The sequence below is a fragment of the Thalassophryne amazonica genome, chromosome 10 (genome assembly GCF_902500255.1).
Source record: "Thalassophryne amazonica chromosome 10, fThaAma1.1, whole genome shotgun sequence".
Classification (NCBI taxonomy): Eukaryota; Metazoa; Chordata; class Actinopteri; order Batrachoidiformes; family Batrachoididae; genus Thalassophryne; species Thalassophryne amazonica.
In genome coordinates this window covers 2,147,447-2,172,360 of record NC_047112.1, presented here as the reverse complement: position 1 = coordinate 2,172,360, position 24,914 = coordinate 2,147,447, and the positions used below count along the sequence as shown (strand labels likewise).

General features: G+C 45.0%; 1 protein-coding gene across 1 annotated transcript in view; it reads left to right on the top strand.

Moving 5' to 3' along the window:
* dbt (dihydrolipoamide branched chain transacylase E2) overlaps nucleotides 1-24,209 on the top strand; it is a 30,894-nt gene extending 6,685 nt beyond the window's left edge. Inside the window, exons 4-11 of the mRNA XM_034179290.1 lie at nucleotides 1,766-1,947; nucleotides 2,019-2,146; nucleotides 2,583-2,844; nucleotides 11,268-11,434; nucleotides 11,519-11,596; nucleotides 12,662-12,853; nucleotides 12,936-13,007; nucleotides 23,829-24,209. Of these exons, the coding sequence (XP_034035181.1) occupies nucleotides 1,766-1,947; nucleotides 2,019-2,146; nucleotides 2,583-2,844; nucleotides 11,268-11,434; nucleotides 11,519-11,596; nucleotides 12,662-12,853; nucleotides 12,936-13,007; nucleotides 23,829-23,996 (1,249 nt within the window). The 3' untranslated portion in view covers nucleotides 23,997-24,209. The remainder of the gene's footprint in view (nucleotides 1-1,765; nucleotides 1,948-2,018; nucleotides 2,147-2,582; nucleotides 2,845-11,267; nucleotides 11,435-11,518; nucleotides 11,597-12,661; nucleotides 12,854-12,935; nucleotides 13,008-23,828) is intronic.
* The last annotated feature ends 705 nt before the right edge of the window (nucleotides 24,210-24,914 follow it).

Below are 24,914 nucleotides of genomic sequence, written 5' to 3'. Positions count from 1 at the left end.
CCTTCCCATGTTGTTTGTATTTGGTCCAGAGTTTAGACACAGCTGACTGTGAACAACCAACATCTTTTGCAACGTTGCGTGATGATTTACCCTCTTTTAAGAGTTTGATAATCCTCTCCTTTGTTTCAATTGACATCTCTCGTGTTGGAGCCATTATTCATGTCAGTCCACTTGGTGCAACAGCTCTCCAAGATGTGATCACTCCTTTTTAGATGCAGACTAACGAGCAGATCTGATTTGATGCAGGTGTTAGTTTTGGGGATGAAAATTTACAGGGTGATTCCATAATTTATTCCTCAGAATTGAGTGAGTCCATATTTTTTTCCCTCTGCTTGATCTAAAAAAGTAACCGTTACTGACTGCCACAATTTTTTTTCTTGATTTCTTATAGTGTTTCTTAAAGCCATAAAGTTGCCATTTGAAATGACTTTAGTTTTGTGTCATGTCTGTGATCTGCTTTTTTTCTACAAAATTAAACAACTGAATGAACATCCTCCGAGGCCGGTGATTCCATCATTTTTGCCAGGGGTTGTACTTCCCCCAGCCAAACAGTGGAGTCCCCCACTGGAGCTCTATACAGGAGTCCATTCAGGGACTGCAAAAAAAGCCGAATACTCCAAACTGCTGTTTGGTGCATACGCACAAACAACAGTCGGAGTGCCCCCCCATCACCACAGCTTGTAGGTGCAGGGAGGTGACCCTCTCATCTCCTGGGGTAAACCCAAAGTTGTGACACTCAACCAGGGGCTCGTGAGTATCCCAAACGCGCCCGGCGCCTCACATCCTGGGCAACTCCAGAGAAGAATAACATCGATTCCCAATCAAAGAGAGTGGTCCTGGAGCTGAGACTGTGTGTGGAGGTGATGCCCACCAGATACAAGTGGTATTGCTCCACCTCCTACACCATGCTCCTTCCCCCACAGCGAGGCAACGTTCCACACCCCCAGAGCTAGCCTCCGACGCCCTCAACTTTCACCTCCACCCATGGGACAGCGCACCTGACCCCAGCGGCTCCCTCTGCGGGTGGTGAACCCACAGGGTGGAGATGGAATGTCCACGTTGCCTTTTCGGGTTGTGCCCAGCTGGGCTCTGTGGCAAGCACAGCCACCAGGTGCTTGCCTCCTGGCCGGGTCACGTTTCCTCTGCCTCGTTTTTCATTGGGTCATTGTGAACCATTCTTAGTCTGGCCCATCGACTGAGACCAGTTTGCCGACCAGGAGCATGACGGCTCCAGACAGCACAGCTCTCTGGTTCATAGGGGCACACAAACCTCTCCACCACAATCAGGTGATGGTTCCCGGAGAGGCCAAGAGCTCGAGTCGTAATAATCATAGTAATTACAACAACCTTCCAAAATCAAATCCACTAAACTGTGACACCTGAAAGAGATTTGAAAGCTGAAGTGACAGAAAAATCAACTTTTGTGATCACTGAGTCATTTAATCAGGAAAACACTGAAGTTTGATTTGTTCCGTCTTATCAGATGTGATTTATCCAGTTTTTGTTTGTCAGATATTAAGTCGTTGAACTGAGTGGATAAAATCCTTTTCAGTGAACACCATTAAATCAGATTACAGGTGGTAATTATCTGCTCCAAACCAAAATGTTTAAAATGAATTTAACCTGATTTACTAGAAATTAGAGACGAAGGAAGCAAACTGGTAAAACCAATTTAATGTGGTTTAATCTGGTCAGACTTTGTAACGTTTATTAACTGACTAATTGTAAAAATGATAAACTTCAGTAAAGCATGTTTTCTGTGCAGGTATGTAAAGGAAGGAGATAAAGTTTCACAGTTTGACAGCATCTGTGAGGTTCAGAGCGACAAGGCCTCAGTCACCATCACCAGCCGCTACGACGGCATCATTCGAAAGCTCTACTACGACACGGACGCCATCGCCTTAGTGGGCAAGCCGCTGGTCGACATTGAGACAGATTCCACTTCAGGTTGGAAATGACACAGATCCTGTGCACTTGTCATGGCGATGGATTACATTCAGCTGTTCCTTTGTGTGCAGAGCTGATCCAGGAGGAGGATGTGGTGGAGACACCCGCCATGGTGCGAGAAGAACACACCCACCAGGAGATCAAAGGACACAAGACCCAGGCCACGCCCTCCGTCAGGCGCCTCGCCATGGAGAACAATGTAGGAAGTGGGATTTGAAACAATAGCCAGAGTTAATTCCTTTAAATCAAACACTACATGTTTTTGTAACGTCAGCTTTCAGTTTAATTCAAGGTTTCCAACACATGTATCACATGGACCCATTTAGGCTGTGAACATGGAGGGCTGTGGATGAAAATGTCTGTAATTTTGAAACTGTAAATGTGATATTTTGGATTTTTGACACATTGTTAAAATAGAATATTTAGTGATCCCATGTATCTAATGGTGCTAATTTAGAATTTGTCTGAGTGGTTTAGAGTAAACTCTGTTGAGGATACGTGACTCAGAGAGTGAGCTTTAAACCTCATCCAGGCTGTGACGATGGAGAATGAGCTGCAGGAAGCAAGCAATGGATAATTCAGGTTTCTGCAGAAGTACCATGAATCCAGGAGGCCTGTGATTTGTGACCTCTCAGATCAAGCTGAGCGAGGTGGTTGGCACAGGGAGGGACGGGCGCATCCTGAAAGAGGACATTCTCAGCTTCCTGGCCAAGCAGACCGGAGCCATCCTACCTCCAACTCCCACCCAGGAGGTCCAGTCTCCTTCTCCTCCTCCTTCTCCGCCTCCTCCTTCTGCGGCTGCTGCCAAGCCTGTGGCCATGCCAGCAGCTGTCAAACCTCCACCTGCTGCACCAAGACCTGTGTTTACTGGAAAAGATGTCACAGAACCCCTGAAAGGTCAGAGTTCACCTTGCTGGATGGTGACATGTTCATAGATGCCGTTGGCGACATGTTTGTAGGTGACATGTTCAGGTGCAGTTGGCGACATGTTTGTAGGTGACATCAATCAATCAATCAATCAATTTTTTTTTATATAGCGCCAAATCACAACAAACAGTTGCCCCAAGGCGCTTTATATTGTAAGGCAAGGCCATACAATAATGATGTAAAACCCCAACGGTCAAAACGACCCCCTGTGAGCAAGCACTTGGCTACAGTGGGAAGGAAAAACTCCCTTTTAACAGGAAGAAACCTCCAGCAGAACCAGGCTCAGGGAGGGGCAGTCTTCTGCTGGGACTGGTTGGGGCTGAGGGAGAGAACCAGGAAAAAGATATGCTGTGGAGGGGAGCAGAGATCGATCACTAATGATTAAATGCAGAGTGGTGCATACAGAGCAAAAAGAGAAAGAAAACAGTGCATCATGGGAACCCCCCAGCAGTCTACGTCTATAGCAGCATAACTAAGGGATGGTTCAGGGTCACCTGATCCAGCCCTAACTATAAGCTTTAGCAAAAAGGAAAGTTTTAAGCCTAATCTTAAAAGTAGAGAGGGTGTCTGTCTCCCTGATCTGAATTGGGAGCTGGTTCCACAGGAGAGGAGCCTGAAAGCTGAAGGCTCTGCCTCCCATTCTACTCTTACAAACCCTAGGAACTACAAGTAAGCCTGCAGTCTGAGAGCGAAGCGCTCTATTGGGGTGATATGGTACTACGAGGTCCCTAAGATAAGATGGGACCTGATTATTCAAAACCTTATAAGTAAGAAGAAGAATTTTAAATTCTATTCTAGAATTAACAGGAAGCCAATGAAGAGAGGCCAATATGGGTGAGATATGCTCTCTCCTTCTAGTCCCCGTCAGCACTCTAGCTGCAGCATTTTGAATTAACTGAAGGCTTTTTAGGGAACTTTTAGGACAACCTGATAATAATGAATTACAATAGTCCAGCCTAGAGGAAATAAATGCATGAATTAGTTTTTCAGCATCACTCTGAGACAAGACCTTTCTGATTTTAGAGATATTGCGTAAATGCAAAAAAGCAGTCCTACATATTTGTTTAATATGCGCTTTGAATGACATATCCTGATCAAAAATGACTCCAAGATTTCTCACAGTATTACTAGAGGTCAGGGTAATGCCATCCAGAGTAAGGATCTGGTTAGACACCATGTTTCTAAGATTTGTGGGGCCAAGTACAATAACTTCAGTTTTATCTGAGTTTAAAAGCAGGAAATTAGAGGTCATCCATGTCTTTATGTCTGTAAGACAATCCTGCAGTTTAGCTAATTGGTGTGTGTCCTCTGGCTTCATGGATAGATAAAGCTGGGTATCATCTGCGTAACAATGAAAATTTAAGCAATACCGTCTAATAATACTGCCTAAGGGAAGCATATATAAAGTGAATAAAATTGGTCCTAGCACAGAACCTTGTGGAACTCCATAATTAACTTTAGTCTGTGAAGAAGATTCCCCATTTACATGAACAAATTGTAATCTATTAGACAAATATGATTCAAACCACCGCAGCGCAGTGCCTTTAATACCTATGGCATGCTCTAATCTCTGTAATAAAATTTTATGGTCAACAGTATCAAAAGCAGCACTGAGGTCTAACAGAACAAGCACAGAGATGAGTCCACTGTCTGAGGCCATAAGAAGATCATTTGTAACCTTCACTAATGCTGTTTCTGTACTATGATGAATTCTAAACCCTGACTGAAACTCTTCAAATAGACCATTCCTCTGCAGATGATCAGTTAGCTGTTTTACAACTACCCTTTCAAGAATTTTTGAGAGAAAAGGAAGGTTGGAGATTGGCCTATAATTAGCTAAGATAGCTGGGTCAAGTGATGGCTTTTTAAGTAATGGTTTAATTACTGCCACCTTAAAAGCCTGTGGTACATAGCCAACTAACAAAGATAGATTGATCATATTTAAGATTGAAGCATTAAATAATGGTAGGGCTTCCTTGAGCAGCCTGGTAGGAATGGGGTCTAATAAACATGTTGATGGTTTGGATGAAGTAACTAATGAAAATAACTCAGACAGAACAATCGGAGAGAAAGAGTCTAACCAAATACCGGCATCACTGAAAGCAGCCAAAGATAACGATACGTCTTTGGGATGGTTATGAGTAATTTTTTCTCTAATAGTTAAAATTTTGTTAGCAAAGAAAGTCATGAACTCATTACTAGTTAAAGATAATGGAATACTCAGCTCAATAGAGCTCTGACTCTTTGTCAGCCTGGCTACAGTGCTGAAAAGAAACCTGGGGTTGTTCTTATTTTCTTCAATTAGTGATGAGTAGAAAGATGTCCTAGCTTTACGGAGGGCTTTTTTATAGAGCAACAGACTCTCAACAGACATGTTCAGGTGCAGTTGGCGACATGTTCGTAGGTGACGTGTTCGTAGGTGCCGTTGGTGACGTGTTTATAGGTGCCATTGACAACGTGTTCAGGTGTTGTTGGCGACGTGTTCACAGGTGACGTGTTCGTAGCTGTCGTTGGCGACGTGTTCGTAGGTGATGTGTTCATAGATGCCGTTGGCGACGTGTTCGTAGGTGACGTGTTCAGGTGCCGTTGGCGACGTGTTCGTAGGTGACGTGTTCATAGATGCCGTTGGCGACGTGTTCGTAGGTGACGTGTTCAGGTGCAGTTGGCGACATGTTCGTAGGTGACGTGTTCGTAGGTGCCGTTGGCGACGTGTTTATAGGTGCCATTGACAACGTGTTCAGGTGTCGTTGGCGACGTGTTCACAGGTGACGTGTTCGTAGCTGTCGTTGGCGACGTGTTCACAGGTGACGTGTTCGTAGCTGTCGTTGGCGACGTGTTCACAGGTGACGTGTTCGTAGCTGTCGTTGGCGACGTGTTCACAGGTGACGTGTTCGTAGATGTCGTTGGCGACGTGTTCACAGGTGACGTGTTCGTAGATGCCGTTGGCGACGTGTTCATAGGTTCCGGTGATGACGTGTTCGTAGATGCCGTTGGCGACGTGTTCATAGGTTCCGGTGATGACCTGTTCAGGTGCCGTTGGCGACGTGTTCATAGGTTCCGGTGATGACGTGTTCAGGTGCCGTTGGCGACGTGTTCACAGGTGCCATGTTCATAGATGATGTATTCATAGACGACGTGTTCATAGATGCCGTTGGCGCTGTGTTCAGGTGCTGTTGGCGACTTGTTCATGTGTGCTGTTGGTGACGTGTTCGTAGGTGCCGTTGGCGACGTGTTCGTAGGTGACGTGTTCATAGGTGCCGTTGGCGACGTGTTTGTAGGTGACGTGTTCGTAGGTGCCGTTGGCGACGTGTTTGTAGGTGACGTGTTCATAAGTGATGTTGGTGACGTGTTCAGGAGCCGTTGGCGACATGTTCACAGGTGCCGTGTTCATAGATGCCGTTGATGACATGTTCATAGGTGCCATTGGCGACGTGTTCAGGTGCCGTTGGCGACGTGTTCGTAGGTGACGTGTTCATAGATGCCGTTGGCGACGTGTTCGTAGGTGACGTGTTCAGGTGCAGTTGGCGACGTGTTCGTAGGTGACGTGTTCAAGTGCAGTTGGCGACGTGTTCGTAGGTGACGTGTTCAGGTGCAGTTGGCGACGTGTTCGTAGGTGACGTGTTCAGGTGTAGTTGGCGACGTGTTCGTAGGTGCCGTTGGAGACGTGTTCGTAGGTGCCGTTGGCGACGTGTTCGTAGGTGCCGTTGGCGACGTGTTCGTAGGTGCCGTTGGCGACGTGTTCATAGGTGCCGTGTTCATAGGTGCCGGTGATGACGTGTTCATGTGCCGTTGGTGACATGTTCACAGGTGCCGTGTTCATAGATGCCGTTGGCGACGTGTTCATGTGTGCTGTTGGTGACGTGTTCAGGAGCCGTTGGTGACGTGTTCAGGAGCCGTTGGCGCCGTGTTCATAGTTGCAGTGTTCACAGGCGACGTGTTCATAGGTGCCGTCGGCGACATGTTCACAGGCGACGTGTTCATAGGTGCCGTCGACGGCGTGTTCGTAGGTGCCGTCGGCGACGTGTTCGTAGGTGACGTGTTCATAGGTGCCGGTGATGACGTGTTCATGTGCCGTTGGTGACATGTTCACAGGTGCCGTGTTCATAGATGACGTGTTCATAGATGCCGTTGGCGCCGTGTTCAGGTGCCATTGGCGACGTGTTCATGTGTGCTGTTGGTGACGTGTTCAGGAGCCGTTGGTGACGTTTTCATAAGTGCTGTTGGTGACGTGTTCAGGAGCCGTTGGTGACGTTTTCATAAGTGCTGTTGGTGACGTTTTCATAAGTGCTGTTGGTGACGTGTTCAGGAGCCGTTGGTGACGTGTTCAGGAGCCGTTGGTGACGTGTTCAGGAGCCGTTGGTGACGTGTTCAGGAGCCGTTGGTGACGTTTTCATAAGTGCTGTTGGTGACGTGTTCAGGAGCCGTTGGTGACGTTTTCATAAGTGCTGTTGGTGACGTGTTCAGGAGCCGTTGGTGACGTGTTCAGGAGCCGTTGGTGACGTGTTCAGGAGCCGTTGGTGACGTGTTCAGGAGCCGTTGGTGGCGTTTTCATAAGTGCTGTTGGTGACGTGTTCAGGAGCCGTTGGTGACGTGTTCAGGAGCCGTTGGTGACGTTTTCATAAGTGCTGTTGGTGACGTGTTCAGGAGCCGTTGGTGACGTGTTCATAGATGACGTGTTCATAGATGTCGTTGGCGACATGTTCACAGGCGATGTGTTCATAGGTGCCGTCGGCGACGTGTTCGTAGGTGACGTGTTCATAGGTGCCGTTGGCGACGTGTTCGTAGGTGCCGTGTTCATAGGTGCCGGTGATGACGTGTTCATGTGCCGTTGGCGACATGTTCACAGGTGCCGTGTTCATAGATGTCATTGGCGACATGTTCACAAGTGACGTGTTCATAGATGTCGTTGGCGACATGTTCACAAGTGACGTGTTCATAGATGACGTATTGATAGATGCCGTTGGCGCCGTGTTCAGGTGCCGTTGGCAACGTGTTCATGTATGCCGTTGGCGACGTGTTCATAAGTGCTGTTGGTGACGTGTTCAGGAGCCGTTGGCGACGTGTTCATAGATGACGTGTTCATAGATGCCTTTGGCGACATGTTCACAGGCGACGTGTTCATAGGTGCCGTCGGCGACGTGTTCATAGATGCCGTTGGCGACATGTTCACAGGCGACGTGTTCATAGGTGCCGTCAACGACATGTTCACAGGCGGCGTGTTCATAGATGCCGTCGGCGACATGTTCACAGGCGACGTGTTCATAGGTGCTGTTGGCGACGTGTTCATAGATGCCGTTGGTGACATGTTCACAGGCGACGTGTTCATAGGTGCCGTCGGCGACGTGTTTGTAGGTGACGTGTTCATAGGTGCCGTCGGCGACGTGTTTGTAGGTGACGTGTTCATAGGTGCCGTCGGCGACGTGTTTGTAGGTGACGTGTTCATAGGTGCCGTCGGCGACGTGTTTGTAGGTGACGTGTTCATAGGTGCCGTCGGCGACGTGTTTGTAGGTGACGTGTTCAGGTCAGTTGATGACGTGTTCATGTGCCGTTGGCGACATGTTCACAGGTGCCATGTTCATAGATGTCGTTGACGACATGTTCACAGGTGACGTGTTCATAGGTGCCGTTGGTGACATGTTCATAGGTGCTACAAGGTGGAATACTTTTAATTTAGAACTGTGCCATTTCCATTCTGGACCTCTAGCCTCATGCTTGAGGTCATGCAAGAAATCATTGAACCAAGGTGACTGTTTTGGGGAGCACATAGTCGAGCTGCAGCTATCGAATATTTTTAGAATCGAGAATTCTATTGATTATTTTATCGATTAATCGAGTAATCGGATAAAAAAGTACTTTTGTATTTTTAAACAGTATCAGTAGTGGCAGGGCTCTCCCTTAGCAGTGGCACAGTGTCGCTGTGCCATCATGCAGATTTTTAACTTTAGGATGTTCCCTCTCTCTCTGTTTTCCCAGGTAATTATTTTTTCACATTTTTAAGTTTTAGAGCTTTGCCAAACCATAAGCCCAGGCGCTCTGTCCAGTCTGCTCTGCGGACATTTCATTTGCACTTTTTATTGCTGTGATTTATTCAGTATTTAGTGTATATTTCTACATGCCAAACAGAGCAGCTCAAACTGAAGTCAGATTCCTTGTTTTCTGTGGATACTTGGCAAACAACAAAGCCTTTGAAAAAAATGGCTGTGGAGGGCAACAGCTGCACTGATAAATTAACTCTACAGCCTGTTGATAAAAACTCTCATCAAATCTGAATATAGGCATTTTTTTTGAATACTTAAACATGACAATTCAGTAAGGTATATATTATATTCCAAATCTAAGGTGGAACTATGCCAGTATACAAAGGTATATCTAAAAAGGAAGAGTAAAATAGGAGAGTAGAAAAGAGTAGAGTAGAGCCAAATAGGTGCCTGGTCTTGAGAACCATGACATGACTAATTTAAAGTGCGCTTCCTTTGGCTTCATCTGCGGAGGTGGAGAGCAGCCAGTGGAGCAAAACACGTTTAATATATATATAAACACACTGCTTCACTTTAAATGCATAATAAGTACGTTTCAGACGATCACCACAGACCCTTTCTCCTAAAAGGCTTTATTTTACTCAGCATGTGGCTTTGTAAACTTGTAGCATCGCCTGCTACATTGATTAGCGCTTACATTAGTTATGGGCATGCTCTACGGTCGTCTTCTCGGTTTTTTGTGGGAGCGTTATAGTGCCACTTACAGGCCTGGCATATGTGCTACAGCTTTAAACGAAGCTTCAAGGCAAAGAATTTGCCTCGAACATTTTTTTCATCGAATTATTCAAATCACTCGATTAATCGTTTCAGCCCTAGGGCATAGTTTTAACAAAGGTGGTGCAATCATGTTGAGTGTAGTTTTGAGCACTGAGTTTAAACTATCCACAAGACTGTCTACTGACTGGGTATTTGCCAAACATATACATGGCTAAACTGCAGGATTGTCTTACAGACATAAAGACATGGATGACCTCTAATTTCCTTCTTTTAAACTCAGATAAAACTGAAGTTAACTGAAGTTATTGTACTTGGCCCCACAAATCTTAAAAACATGGTGTCTAACCAGATCCTTACTCTGGATGGCATTGCCCTGGCCTCTAGTAATACTGTGAGAAATCTTGGAGTCATTTTTGATCAGCATATGTCATTCAATGCGCATATTAAACAAATATGTAGGACTGCTTTTTTGCATTTACGCAATATCTCTAAAATCAGAAAGGTCTTGTCTCAGAGTGATGCTGAAAAACTAATTCATGCATTTATTTCCTCTAGGCTGGACTATTGTAATTCATTATCAGGTTGTCCTAAAAGTTCCCTGAAAAGCCTTCAGTTAATTCAAAATGCTGCAGCTAGAGTACTGACGGGGACTAGAAGGAGAGAGCATATCTCACCCATATTGGCCTCTCTTCATTGGCTTCCTGTTAATTCTAGAATAGAATTTAAAATTCTTCTTCTTACTTATAAGGTTTTGAATAATCAGGTCCCATCTTATCTTAGGGACATCATAGTACCATATCACCCCAATAGAGCGCTTCGCTCTCAGACTGCAGGCTTACTTGTAGTTCCTAGGGTTTGTAAGAGTAGAATGGGAGGCAGAGCCTTCAGCTTTCAGGCTCCTCTCCTGTGGAACCAGCTCCCAATTCAGATCAGGGAGACAGACACCCTCTCTACTTTTAAGATTAGGCTTAAAACTTTCCTTTTTGCTAAAGCTTATAGTTAGGGCTGGATCAGGTGACCCTGAACCATCCCTTAGTTATGCTGCTATAGACTTAGACTGCTGGGGGGTTCCCATGATGCACTGAGTGTTTCTTTCTCTTTTTGCTCTGTATGCACCACTCTGCATTTAATCATTAGTGATCGATCTCTGCTCCCCTCCACAGCATGTCTTTTTCCTGGTTCTCTCCCTCAGCCCCAACCAGTCCGAGCAGAAGACTGCCCCTCCCTGAGCCTGGTTCTGCTGGAGGTTTCTTCCTGTTAAAAGGGAGTTTTTCCTTCCCACTGTTGCCAAGTGCTTGCTCACAGGGGGTCGTTTTGACCGTTGGGGTTTTTCCGTAATTATCGTATGGCTTTGCCTTACAATATAAAGTGCCTTGGGGCAACTGTTTGTTGTGATTTGGCGCTATATAAATAAAATTGATTTGATTTGACATGAAGCTAAGACATCAGGCAGTCTAGCTTTGAGTTCAGTCGTAGGTGCAGTATTCAGGTGCCGTTGGTGATGTGTTCATAGGTGCCGTTGTTCATTGATGTTGTTTGTTTGTTCTCTAAACATTTTTGTTCCTGCCTGTCTGGTCTGGTTTGGTTTCTGGTTCAAACGGGCCATGTTTGTGACTGTGGTGTGTTTTCTGTCTCCAGGCTTCCACAAAGCCATGGTGAAGGCCATGAGCGCTGCGCTGAAGATTCCTCACTTTGGTTACTGTGATGAGGTTGACCTAAGCCGTCTCGTAGGGCTGAGGGCTGAACTTCGAGCTGTGGCTGAAAGTCGTGGGGTCAAACTTACCTACATGCCCTTCTTCATCAAGGTACAGTCGTGGAGTGTCAGACCCACCTTCGCTGATGCTGAGTGGTGGCGTATTGGTATTAAAGTTGTGCTCTCATCGTCTCAGGCTGCCTCTCTTGGCCTTCTGCATTTTCCAATCCTCAACACCACATTGGATGAAAGCTGCCAGAATATCACTTACAAGGTAAGAAAAGACAGTAGTGCACACGTGTTTTTGGTGGAGGTGGTGGCTTTGCTGAGGCTTGGACAGTGTTGGACCCTCCATCTGCAGTAACATGAACCACCTGATCCCCACGGAGCTCCTCACGAACCACCTGGACAGTGTTGGACAGTGTTGGACCCTCCATCTGCAGTAACATCAACCACCTGATCCTCACGGAGCTCTTCACGAACCACCTGGACAGTGTTGGACCCTCCATCTGCAGTAACATCAACCACCTGATCCTCACGGAGCACCTCATGAACCACCTGGACAGTGTTGGACAGTGTTGGACCCTCCATCTGCAGTAACATGAACCACCTGATCCTCACGGAGCTCCTCATGAACCACCTGATCCTCACGGAGCTCCTCACGAACCACCTGATCCTCACGGAGCACCTCATGAACCACCTGGACAGTGTTGGACAGTGTTGGACCCTCCATCTGCAGTAACATCAACCACCTGATCCTCACGGAGCTCCTCACGAACCACCTGGACAGTGTTGGACCCTCCATCTGCAGTAACATCAACCACCTGATCCTCACGGAGCTCCTCACGAACCACCTGATCCTCACGGAGCACCTCATGAACCACCTGGACAGTGTTGGACAGTGTTGGACCCTCCATCTGCAGTAACATGAACCACCTGATCCTCACGGAGCTCCTCATGAACCACCTGGACAGTGTTGGACAGTGTTGGACCCTCCATCTGCAGTAACATGAACCACCTGATCCTCACGGAGCTCCTCATGAACCACCTGGACAGTGTTGGACCCTCCATCTGCAGTAACATGAACCACCTGATCCCCACGGAGCTCCTCACGAACCACCTGATCCCCACGGAGCTCCTCACGAACCACCTGATCCCCACGGAATCTACTGTCTGTGTCTGGCTTCATTGCAGTCATGTTAATTCAGTGAAACTCCAACTCTCAGCGCCTCTGTGGCTGATCACGTGTGTTGTCTGAACATGGAGTCCAGTTGTTTCTGTGATGTTACAGGCTGCTGCTGTGCAGATGATTGTTTTTTTGTTTTTTTTTTGTCTGCAGGCCGCTCACAACATTGGACTCGCCATGGACACAAGCCAGGGTTTACTGGTTCCTAACGTGAAGAACGTGCAGCTGCTCAGCATTTTTGATATTGCTCAGGAGTTGAACCGCCTGCAGTCGTTGGGTGCTGCCGGTCAGCTGGGTCCTGCTGACCTCACGGGTGGAACCTTCACCCTGTCCAACATCGGATCCGTGAGTCTCTCCTGCCAACCTGAACCATTTGCTACCTGCTCTGCTGGACTTGCTTTACCTTTCTGTTCTTGTGTTACATCAGATCGGGGGGACTTATGCCAAACCAGTGATTCTTCCTCCTGAAGTAGCAATTGGAGCTCTGGGGAAAGTCCAGGTGAGTCCACAACGTTTCTGCTAGCAAGATGTTCTCAGAGTGTTTGGACTCCAATGCTGGACGTGCAAAGTACAGCTGAGCCTTGCTGATGACCAGAGGGTCCTTAGATTCATCTTTAGTTTTCCCTTGAACAAAGTCCTTCATCCACAAGTTGGTCTCTTGAGTTATTTTTCTTGGCAGCTTGCTGTTACGAGGGCAAGTTTGATAAATCACAGCTGTGAATTTCTGAATGAGTTTCCAAACTGAAAAATTCTACCTGACCAAATGTTCCTAACATTTTAACCTGGTTGGAGCCCATAAATAATTTCCTTTGGGATTAATAAAGTTCTTTCTTATTCTTATCACTTCCCACTTTCCAACATGTCATGAACACAGCATGTCCTACTATAGTAAATAATAAATAGGACACTGTTCTCTTTGTCAGCCTTGTTTCAAATCATAACATTTCCCGGCTGTGAAGTTTGCCTTTTGTCCTGTCGTCTTCACTCTTGACTAGTCTGTCTTCACCATCTTCTTCTTTTCCACTGTTCCTGGCGGAATTAATGCAAAAAAAGACTTTTTCTGTCAAATTCAAGTGTCAATGGATAAAAGGATGTATTGTATTTGTTGTTGGCATGTTAGCCTTTATATAACGGTTGAGTTGATCCTTGTCATTTGCTTCGCTGGCTCACAGATCTGACACCTTGCGTCCGATGTATTGTTTGCTGTTGTGACGCTCTTCCTATCTTTACACGGTTGTATATCTTTCTTTTATTTCTGTTTAACACTTTTTTTTTTTGTTTTGAAGTGTATCGACCCTGAATTTTATTAAAATGACACTCCTATTGTGACTCGCTAGCGGTTAGCTTTTGCTAGCGGTTAGCTTTTGCTAGTGGTTAGCTTGCATTAGCTAGGTCGACCCCCACCCCGCCATTACTTAATACTTCTGTTACTGTGTAGGCTCTCAGTTGTCCAGGTGGTTTCCATAGTAGAGAAGCTTGAATCTTCGACTGGACTGGGTTGCTTGACACGAGGACATTTCGCTTCAAATCGCAGAAGCTTCCTCAGCTAAAATTCTTGCTCTGGTGGTCTGACTTCTGTCTTGACTCCTGTAGAGAAGAATAATCAAGAAGTCACAAAAGCTGGAGTTTTAAACCTAACCAGACCCCTCCTACCGAGAGGCAGACTGCTATAGGGAGAGGGGTCAAGGAGGCATTCTTTGTGAAACATTTGAAACCCAGCCTTAACCAGGGAGGAGGTCTGAGACACGCTTTATCCCATGTTTACAATGGGGTACTCAGGTCAAAGCAGTTTCAGTCTTTTGTTCATGGTAATGAGTCATTCACGTCATCAGCAGAGTCGTCAAGGGAGCCATCGGGAGAGGGTCCGTCCCATCATTAGGAGGGACAGCTGCCCTGTCATTACGAGGGTGCTAACTAGAGCACAATAGGTGCTAATTAGAGCTATTGTTTAGTCACTAGCCTATAGCAGTCTGCCTCTCGGTAGGAGGGGTCTGGTTAGGTTTAAAACTCCAGCTTTTGTGACTTCTTGATTATTCTTCTCTATAAGAGTCAAGACAGAAGTCAGACCACCAGAGCAAAAATTTTAGCTGAGGAAGCTTCTGCAATTTGAAGCGAAATGTCCTTGCGTCAAGCAACCCAGTCTTGTCGAAGATTCAAGCTTCTCTACTATAGTACTTCTGTTTTTCAGTGTAACTGCTATAAATTTTAAGTCATTATTTTACTCCTCTGTAAATCTTAGGAGTGGCTACCACTTTGCGCTAGTGTTTAGCTTGCGTTACCAAGGTCAAACCCCCCCCCCCCCGGTTTCTTTGATCCTCTGGGGTCTGAGGGCATTTTTTTGGACAGTTCACTCGCCTGGCATAAATGTTTTATTATTGCTGTTAACAACTCTCCCTGCATCCCACAATCAGGTTTTATGTCTGTTTTTTTTTTTTTGTTTGTTTTTTTTTCCTCAGGACAACCTGTGCTTTCAGAATATATATGTTTTTGTTGTGTTTTATCAGTGTAATAAAGGTTTACAACCAAAAATAGGCAAGGAAAAAATAAAGCGAAAATAATTTTCCACACACATTTATTCAAAACACACAGCAGACTATAATAAACAACTGTTTTGACACTTTATAAAGGTAATTTGAGGTCTTGTGTGAAAGACTGTACAACAAAAAGGTTCAAACAATAAACACAAATGCACATTTTGAACAATATATACAAATGGTCTATGCGTTTTGTTGTCCATTGATATGGTAAACAGTGCTTTACGCAGAGAAAGCAACAGAGTTATCCAGTAACATTCACATGCAAACTATTGGAGTAATCCTGATAGTTACACACTCTTTGTTTGAGCACGTGAGCTTGTCATCAGAGGCTCTCCGTCTGCTCCTGCTTTCACTGATCACTGTGCGTAATGGCACAGGGCACACAGAGTATGTACTAATAGTATGTACTCATTGGAGCACCCAAGGGGCTATTCAAACGGGCCAACTAGTAAGATATCACTCCTGAAAACAATCTTTGGCTTTTCACGTGAGGTAAATCTGCCCTATGATTGGATTTTGGAAAACCAATTACGATTGAACACTCACATTGCGCACGTCATCACACAGCTTCTATGAGGAGTACAAAGATGGCAGATGGCTGGCTTGAAAGTCTGCGGAGTTAACTTTTCAGCAAAACAAAAGTAAGTTTCTATCTCATATCATTAAAAAGTTATTTCTAATTTAGTAAAGCTTGGTGTTAGCCATCGTATACGACGGCGTCGGCCCCAGAGGGTTAATACTTCTGTTAGTTTTTCAGTGTAACTGATGTGAATTTTAGTTAATTACTTTACTCTTGTGTTAATCAATCAATTCAATCAATTTTTGTTTTATATAGGAGTGGTTTACTCTTAGGAGAGTTTTTTTTTAACTACTGTTCCTATCAGTCTAATACTTTTGTTACTTTTAGGTCATTAATCTACTACGTGAATCTAAGGAGTGGTTAGCATATTCATTAGTGGTTAGCTTGCACTTGCTTGGCTACACGCTTGAATTTTTGGGTGCGCAAAGTACACTACACTTTACGTAAATCCTGCATGATGCTGGAAGATAGGGTGGCTCTTTTAGAGAGCTGTGTCCGTAAGCTAGAACAGCTTCTCAGCTCAGTGGCAATAGATGCTACAGGCACTCCAGACGAGGTTAGTGTTGGGCCAGCTAGTGTGCCCATTAGCATCAACCTAGAAACGCTGGCTGTGGAGGACTGTTTTCAGACTATGGTTAGGCAGAGTAAGCCACATAGGGCTTGGTGCCCGGTTGTGGTACCCCGATCACACTCGCCACTGCAAACTGTGAATCGCTTCTCCTCCTTGGATATGCCTGACGTGAATTCTTTGAGCCCACAAATGACTTCTACTCTTATTTCCAGGCAGAAACGCCGGACATTACTGATAGGGGGTTCTATCACCGGCAGAGTCAGGTGACAGACGCCAGCTGACCTTAAATGTATTCCTGGGACTAGCGCTCCCTACATTGCATCCCATCTTAGGGTGCTGACGCTGCAGAAGGGAAGACAGAAGGAACATGACACTAGATATAGTCACATAGTTATTCACTTCGGCACCAATGATGTCAGGATGAAACACTCAGAGGTCACAAAAATGGACATAGAGAGGACTGGTGACCTTGCCAGAAAGATGTGTCGGCATCAATTAATAGTCTCTGGTCCCCTCCCCTCCTGGGGTAATGATGAGGCATTTAGCAGGCTGACATCATTGAATAGGTGGCTCACGCAATTTTGTAGACAGCAAGGCTTTAGTTATATTGATAACTGGCCTTTGTCCTGGGGCCACAGTGGCTTGCTGATGCCGGACGGCCTTCACCCTACTGGGGAAGGCGCCGCCATCTTGTCTGCAAACATAGATAGAGCTCTACAGGGAGGGTAACATTAGGAATCTACAGCAGGCCACGGAGCAGGTGATTAGAGACCCTGCAAGGTTTATGACAAAGGTGGATGTGGAATCCATTAGCTTAGGGGGGAAATTAGTGCAAAAAGTCCACTATGGTGATCGTGCAGTTTTTCTGCCAGGGAGGAAAATTCAACAAGTTGGGACTGTGGCTGGCTTCCGTAGATGTGTCCATAAAAATCATAGAGGGATATGCTTTGCAAACTTAATACCCATTACTACATTAGATCACGTTGAAATTGAGGCTGGTCCATTGGCTGTTCCAGCAATATTAATGATTTCGTGTCTGCTACCAACAACTCGCGTGGAATGTCTCAAACCTAAACCTACTTCAAAGCATTTTATATATGCTATTCTGGAACTGCCCCTAAACCCAAACGGATCAACTGTCAACCCCACTGAGGTCCTTAGTCTGGGTCTCATTAGCATAAGATCACTATCTTCAAAATCATTGTTGATTAATGATCTAATTATGGATCATCACTTAGATAGAATAAATAGAATAATTCTTTGTTGTCCACCGATGTGGAAATTTGTCTTTGGCTCATCAGCACAAATAAAACAACACTAAAATACAAACATAGTCATACAAACACACGAATAAAACAAAGATACATAAAATACATAGAGGTAAAGGAAGAAGTAGAATAAGACAGAGGAAAATAAATAAAACGTAAAATAAGATCTAATCTGCAGGTTTAGATCTAAATAAGATCGAAACCTACAGCTGTCCTCCCCTTAAATGAGGCCTGCCCACCAGCATATACATTTAGTCACGTCCCTCGTGATGCAAAGCAAGGTGGGGGTGTTGCTCTTATTTATAAATCTGTTTAGCTTATTAGCTGTTGGGGGTCACAAATATAACTCATTTGAGCATCTGATTCTCCACTCTGCTCGGGATATTACACATTGCCATGGTCAGAAGAATAAAAATCAGCCGTATTACTTTGTCACTGTATATAGGCCTCCTGGCCCATATTCTGAATTCTTAGATGAATTTGGTGTGTTCATCTCTAACTTGTCAACTAGTGCAGATAACATTCTGATCTTTGGTGACTTTAACATTCATATAAATAAGCCTTCTGATCCCCTCTGCAAATCATTTATGGAAATTGTGGATGCATTAGGATTTCGAGAATGCATTCGGGATTCGACGTACATTAGTGGAAATACCCTGGATCTGGTTCTCGCACATGATATTGGTGTCACGAATATTGACATTAGGCCTCTTACATCAGTGGTGTCTGATCACTCACTTATTAAGTTTACAGTTTCGCTGCCATGTTTAGTGGAACAAGAACCTTATATATCACTACGGCGATGCATCAACTCCTGAACTAAGACTGAACTCGAAGCTCGACTGCGTGATGTCTTAGCTTCACATTTGACAAATACCCAGTCTTGTGGATAGTTTAAACTCGGTGCTCAAAACTTCACTCGACATGATTGCGCCACCTGTGTTAAAACCGCGCTCCCCCAAATCACAGTCACCTTGGTTCAATGATTATCTGTGTGACCTCAAGCATAAAGCAAGAGGTCTAGAACGGAAATGGCATCGTTCAAAACTTTAAGTATTCCACCTTGCGTGGCGTGATGCTATTTTAGACCATAAGCATGCATTACTGGCTACAAAGCAGACCTACTACTCTGATTTGATCAACAAAAACAAGCATAACTCAAAGTTCTTGTCCAACATGGTGGCAACACTTATTCATGGACAACCACCTGTAGTTCACTCTCCTTTTACAGCACAAGATTTCCTGGATTACTTTGAGAAGAAAATAGAAGACATTAGGTTAAACGTATCCCAGCATGCCTTAATTCAGCCACTACACACTGCTATTGAGGTGGGCGCCATTACTGAGGTATTACCTAGATTTACAGAATTTGATAGTATCTCACTAAGCGTGCTGCCGAAACTCGTAACATCAACAAAAAGCACAACCTGTTTATTTGATCCTATACCAGCAAAACTGTTTAAGGACCTGTGGTCCACTCTTGGGCCGACTGTGCTGGAAATTATTAATCTTTCTTTAACTTCTGGATCTGTTCCTAAATGTTTCAAATCTGCAGTGATTAAACCATTACTTAAGAAATCTAATCTTGACCCTAGTGTATTGAAAAACTATTGGCCGATATCAAATCTATCATTTTTCTCTAAAATTCTGGAAAAAGTGGTGTCATGGCAGCTCGTAGACTATCTTACTGAGAATAATCTCTTTGAGCCACTGCAGTCTGCTTTTAGAAAATATCATTCCACAGAGACGGCTCTCACTAAAGTGGTGAATGATCTTCTGCTTACAATGGATTTGGACACCACTACAGTTCTGGTGCTGTTAGATCTCAGTGCTGCATTTGATACAGTGGATCATCATATTCTACTTGATAGGCTGGAAAATCATTTGGGGATTATTGGGAGTGCACTTGCATGGCTGATGTCATATTTGACCAGTTGTTCTCACTCGGCTTTGTACAGTAACACTACCTCTAAACCTTACTGACATGAAATTTGAGGTTCCACAGGGATCCTTCTTCAGCCCCCTGCTTTTCTCCCTTTATATAGCACCCCTTGGGCACATAGAGCAGTGTTTTGGGATTACCTTTCACTGCTATGCAGATGATACTCAGTTATACATGCCGATAACTGCTGGTAATTTCATTCACATAAAATCCTTAGAAGATTGCCTTGCATCAGTGAGAAGCTGGATGTCTGGAAACTTCCTACTTTTAAACTCTGATAAGACTGAAATGATGGTTCTTGGTCCAGTGAGACATCAGCATCAATTTGACCAGTTAACGCTCAGCCTAGGCTCGTGTGTCATACGTCACACGGACAAAGTGAGGAACCTTGGGGTAATTTTTGATCCTACATTGTCCTTTGACCTCCACATTAGAAATACTACGAGCACTGTTTTCTTCCACCTGTGAAATATAATGAAGATTCGTCCGATCCTGTCTATGGCTGATGCTGAGACCCTGATCCATGCGTTTGTTTCTTCTAGATTGGACTACTGCAATGTTCTATTTTCTGGTTTACCACAGTCCAGCATTAGGGGTCTCCAACTGGTTCAAAATGCTGCTGCCAGACTTTTGATACGACGTAGAACGTTTGACCACATTACACCCATTTTGGCGTCTCTTCACTGGCTTCCTGTCCCAGTGAGATCAGATTTTAAGGTTCTGCTACTAACCTATAAAATTATTCATGGACTGGCATGTCCCTACCTAGCTGACCTAATTAAACCTTATGTACCGGCCCGGGCTTTGCGTTCTCAGGGTGCAGGACTACTTTATGTCCCTCAGGTGAATAAGAAGTCTGTGGGTCACAGAGCTTTCTCTTATCATGCCCCTGTTCTGTGGAATGATCTCCCTGCGTCAATAAAACAGTCAGATTCTGTGGAGACTTTCAAGTCCAGACTTAAGACGCACTTATTTTCCCTTTCATATGGCTAGCATACTGGTATAGTATGTTTCTATCCTTTTTACTCTTTTAATTCATTTTATTAGTAAACGGAGCGTGCCGCGACCTCAACTTTACATAATATCTGGGTCTTTTAGTGAAGCTTAGGGCTAGTGGCCGGTGATCAGCTTAATATTTCTTCTGCTTTTTCTTGTTGCTTAATGTTGACAAATTATACTGTATTTGTCTTTCTGATGCTTGATTCTGCATTTTTCAACATTTCCAGTTTTTTCCTCAGGGGTTTTTCTTACCATTGTTGCTCTGGGGGTTGATAAGGTTAGACCTTACTTGTGTGAAGCGCCTTGAGGCAACTCTGTTGTGATTTGGCGCTATATAAATGAAAATAAATTGAAATTGATTGGTGCTTTGTATGTCACGTGACATGGATTATTCATCCCATTTGTGTTGCGTTGCATTTAGTGTGCAGTTTGGTTCCATATGTTTGGTACCATTGCAGGCTACGAACCCCCCCCACGAGTGGGAGAAGTGTTACGCTAAACATGCTGAGTTTGTTTTGCTGAAGGATGAAGGATGATGATTTGAAGGAGCGAGTTGATGGTGCTAATTCTTCAAACACACACAAACAAAAATAAATCCACTGTGCTGTAAGCTGTCTGGAGGCATGAATAGAATGCTTTTTACTGTCATTATACACAAGGTACAACAAAATTAAAAGACAACTCCCGTAGTGCAAAGGTGTAAAAAATAAATATTAAAAAAGACAAATAAGAATATATACATGTATTTTACAAAGGAGCCAGTAGGTGTATATAAGTCAGCCAACCGTAGAATGTGCATTCAATACCCGTATTGCACTTGGGTAGAACATGTTGGTGAGTCTGGATGTGGGGGTCTTGATGGACCGGTACCTCTTTCCTGAGGGCAGCAGTGAGAACAGGCTGTGCCCGGGGTGTGAACCATCCAAGCTGATGCTTCTGGCCCTGCGCAGACATCTGGTGTTATAGATGTCTGACAGAGAGGACAGCTGCGCTCCTATGATGTTCTGTGCTGACTTCCTGACTCTCTCCAGAGCCTTTTTGTCAGCCTGAGAGCAGCTCCTGTACCACACCAAGATGTTGTTGGTGAGGACGCTCTCTATAGAACACCTATAGAAGGACAGCAGCAGTTCCTGGGACAGGTTGACCTTCCTCAGTGACCTTAAAAAGTACAGACGCTGCTGTACCTTGTTCACAAGGGCATTGGTGTTGGTGCCCCATGTCAGGTCCTGACAAATGTATGTTCCCAGGAACTTGAAGTCACTGACCCTCTCTACGGTGTCTCCCTGAATGAGAAGGGGGGGGTCCTCCCTCTTCCACCTGAAATCTAGCACCAACTCCTTTGTCTTTGAGGAGTTAAGTGCCAAGTTATTGAGGGAGCACCAGGTAGTGAGGTTTAGGACCTCCTCTCTGTAGGCCGTCTCATCGTTGTTGTGAATCAGCCCGACCACAGTAGTGTCATCCGCCAATCTGACAAAGATGTTGCTGCTGTGGGTTGATGCACAGTCATGGGTGTACAAAGTGTACAGCATGGGGCTGAGCACACAGCCCTGAGGGGCCCCAGTGCTCACTGTCAGCACTGAGTGGTGGGACCCCATCCTGACTGACTGCAGACGGTTGGTGAGAAAGTCTCTGATCCATCTGCAGGTGTGCTCGCCAATGCCCATACTGTGCAGTTTGATCATCAGTCTGCTTGGAACAAGTGTGTTAAAGGCAGAACTGAAGTCCATGAACAACATCCTCGCATAATTGCCAGACTGTTCAAGATGTTGACACACTGTGTGGAGGGTTGTGTTGATGGCGTCACCTGTGGACCTGTTGGCTCTATATGTGAATTGGTGCTGATCAAGGCTGGGAGGCAGTAAGGATTTTATGTGCCTCAGCACCAGCCTTTCAAAGCACTTCATCACAGTTGAAGTGAGAGCCACAGGTCTGTAATCATTCAGACTGCTGACCGACTGTCTCTTGGGGATGGGCACGATAGTGGCAGATTTTTGGCAGCTTGGGACTGTGCAGGCAGCCAGCGAGAGGTTAAAAATCGTAGTAAAAACCTCTGCCAGCTGGTCTGCACAGCCCCTCAGTACCCTCCCCTGGACACCATCAGGACCAGCAGCCTTTAACGGGTTCACACCCCGGAGCACCCTCCTGACCTCTTCCGTGCTCACAGGGAGGGCCAGATTGTCAGCGGGTGGCAGCACGGGGACACTCTCAAACCTAGCAAAGAACCGATTTAGCTCCTCCGCTAGGCTTGTGCTGGTGGCATTAGAAGAGGAAGTGTTCAAGTTAACAAGGTCACGAATGCCCTGCCAGACACATCGGGGGTTCCCCTTCGCGAAGTGCCCCTTTGATCTTCTTTGCATATGCTGCCTTTGCCTGTTTTATGCCTCTTTTCAGGTTGGATCTGGCTGAGCTGTACAGTTCCATGTTCCCAAGAGCTGTTAGGAGGAAGTTAGAATGAAAAGCTTTGCTAATTTCTGACGTGATTTTTTTTTTTTTTTTCTTTCACTGTACTGAGGAGATACAGGGTTTTTTTTTGTTGTTGTTTTGTTTTGTTTTGGAAGTACACAAACTCAGTGCACAGCATCGTGGACTATGGCGTCAGAATTATTATTGGACTCCTATTTAAAGTTTGTGTTGGATTGTTGATGTCAGAGCAGCAGTGATGCACAAAAGGTGGACAAATTTCTGGCGTGATTTTTCGCTGGCGTGAGGAAGTACACAAACTTTTTCTTTTTTTTTCTGGATGTACACAAAGTCAGTGCAGTGACGCACCAAAATGTAAGTCCCTCTTCTGTTGTTTGTAAATTAATATAATATAAATTGTCAAGGATCCATTTTAGCCGTTATATAAAACAAATAATGAATGTTTTTAAATTCTTTCAATGGGATGGATATTTCATGAGGTGAACGATGGAACGTTCCATCTTTCACCTCATGAAATATCCATCCCATTGAACTCATAAACGTTCATGATTTGTATAATATCGCGTGGCAGTACCATTCCAAAGCTCCATAACTCCGCCCTGATTGTGGCCCTCCATCACCCCCCCGGCTTGAAACGATGTTTGTAAAAATATTGTAGATTGAGGTGAAACTTGCTGTGGTTGACATTTACGCAGCCATTCTCTCGAAAACGTGGTGAGAAAATAGTTCGGAGTCGAAGAAGAGTGAGAGTGAGCAGCCTGCGCCCCCTGCTGACTGAAACAAGCACAACGTGAGACACGCCGACCATTTTAATTCACAGTTATAAATGGACTGTCTCCAGAAAACAGGGACATCTGGTCATCCTGTCCAGTGTATTGATAACATCAGCTAATGTTGCCCAAATAGAATTTTGTGGTTAACAACGTGATTAACAGTTATTGTTTGAGAACATGGACATGTGGAAGAAGGTTATTGTGACTTTTGACCTGTACATTCTGGCAGGTTCTACCTCGGTTTGACGCCGGTGGTCAAGTGGTCCAAGCTCACATCATGAAAGTCAGCTGGTCAGCTGATCACCGCATCATCGACGGTGCCACCATGTGCCGCTTCTCCAACCTGTGGAAGGAGAACTTGGAGAACCCGGCCAACATGCTGTTGGACCTGAAATAACTGCTTGGAAATATTTCCCATCAGCCCCTGAGAGAAGAGGTTGATGTTTCTTTCTGCTCAACACCTTTGTGTTTTCTGACTGTTACTGACTTTAAGCAAGGCAACAGGAGTACAGCTGTCAATCATGTTGCTGTTTCCATGACAGCCATGAAACCTGTGTTTGATTAAAATGAAGCAGGATTCATTTCTGAATTAAAGTTTCAACTGGGCACACTCGAATACTGAAGTTATAAAGTCAAAATTATATGAGGAAAAAAAATAGGAAATTAATGTGTATTAACAGCATTTATTTCTTGAAGATACACCAAAAAGATAAAGTAGCTGCTCCTTTAATTTTGATTAGATAAAACAAAGATCACAACATATTCTCATCATTGTTACAGTTTCTTGACGTAAATATGATGTGTGTCCACCAGGGGTCATAATGACATAGAGACAGGTCAGGGAGCATCTGCCAAGATCCTGGATGGCAACCACCCTCTCACACAACCGGTCTATCCACACCTCTCCAAAGTAGCCAGGTGAAATATGGGTGTGTCCTTGACTTTCTCCAGCTGCTGGGGTTCTCAACACTAAGGCACTTGTGTGCCGGAGTAAAACACCTTCTTACTGCTCCTGTTCCTCCCATTAGGGGGCGCCACAGCAGAGCAGTCGTCTCCATCTCACCCTGTCCTCTGTATCTTCCTCTGTTACACCAACCACCTACATGTCCTCCCTCAGCACATCCATAAACCTCCTCTTTGTCCTCCCTCTTCTCCTGCCTGGGGGCTCCATCGTCAGCATCCTTTTCCCTATATATCCTGGGTCCCTCCTTTGCACATGCCCAAGCCATCTCAGTCTCACCTCTCTGACTTTGTTTCCACTGGGCTCCCTCAGTCACACACATGTACTCAGTCTTGCTCCTGCAAACTTTCATTC